General features: G+C 66.5%; 1 protein-coding gene across 1 annotated transcript in view; it reads right to left on the reverse strand.

Moving 5' to 3' along the window:
- The window catches only part of Adamts10 (ADAM metallopeptidase with thrombospondin type 1 motif 10), an 18,105-nt gene that overhangs the window by 2,315 nt on the left and 15,518 nt on the right, over positions 1-272 (reverse strand). Inside the window, exon 21 of the mRNA XM_033759422.1 lies at positions 169-190. Within this exon, the coding sequence (XP_033615313.1) occupies positions 169-190 (22 nt within the window). The remainder of the gene's footprint in view (positions 1-168; positions 191-272) is intronic.

Raw genomic sequence — 272 nt, forward strand, 5'->3', positions numbered from 1 at the left:
CCCGGCAGGCTTTCGTCCCTGCAGGGCCCATTGGGCCCTGGGAGCCTCAACATCCAGTGCCCAGGCCGGGGATTTAGCTCAGTGGTTCCGCCCCCTGCCTCACGAGCACAAGGGTCCTAGTTCATCCCCGGTACCAAAAAACAACAACGACGACGACAGCATCATCACCCTGCGCCCAGGACGGGGCTCACTACCGAGAGAGAGGCCCTCAGCTCCGAGCTCCCGCACAGTCACTCCGGCGGCACCCCGGCCCTCTCGGGAGCCCCGAGCCG

Source organism: Fukomys damarensis, unplaced genomic scaffold (genome assembly GCF_012274545.1).
Source record: "Fukomys damarensis isolate Sample0158 unplaced genomic scaffold, DMR_v1.0_HiC HiC_scaffold_37, whole genome shotgun sequence".
Lineage (NCBI taxonomy): Eukaryota > Metazoa > Chordata > Mammalia > Rodentia > Bathyergidae > Fukomys > Fukomys damarensis.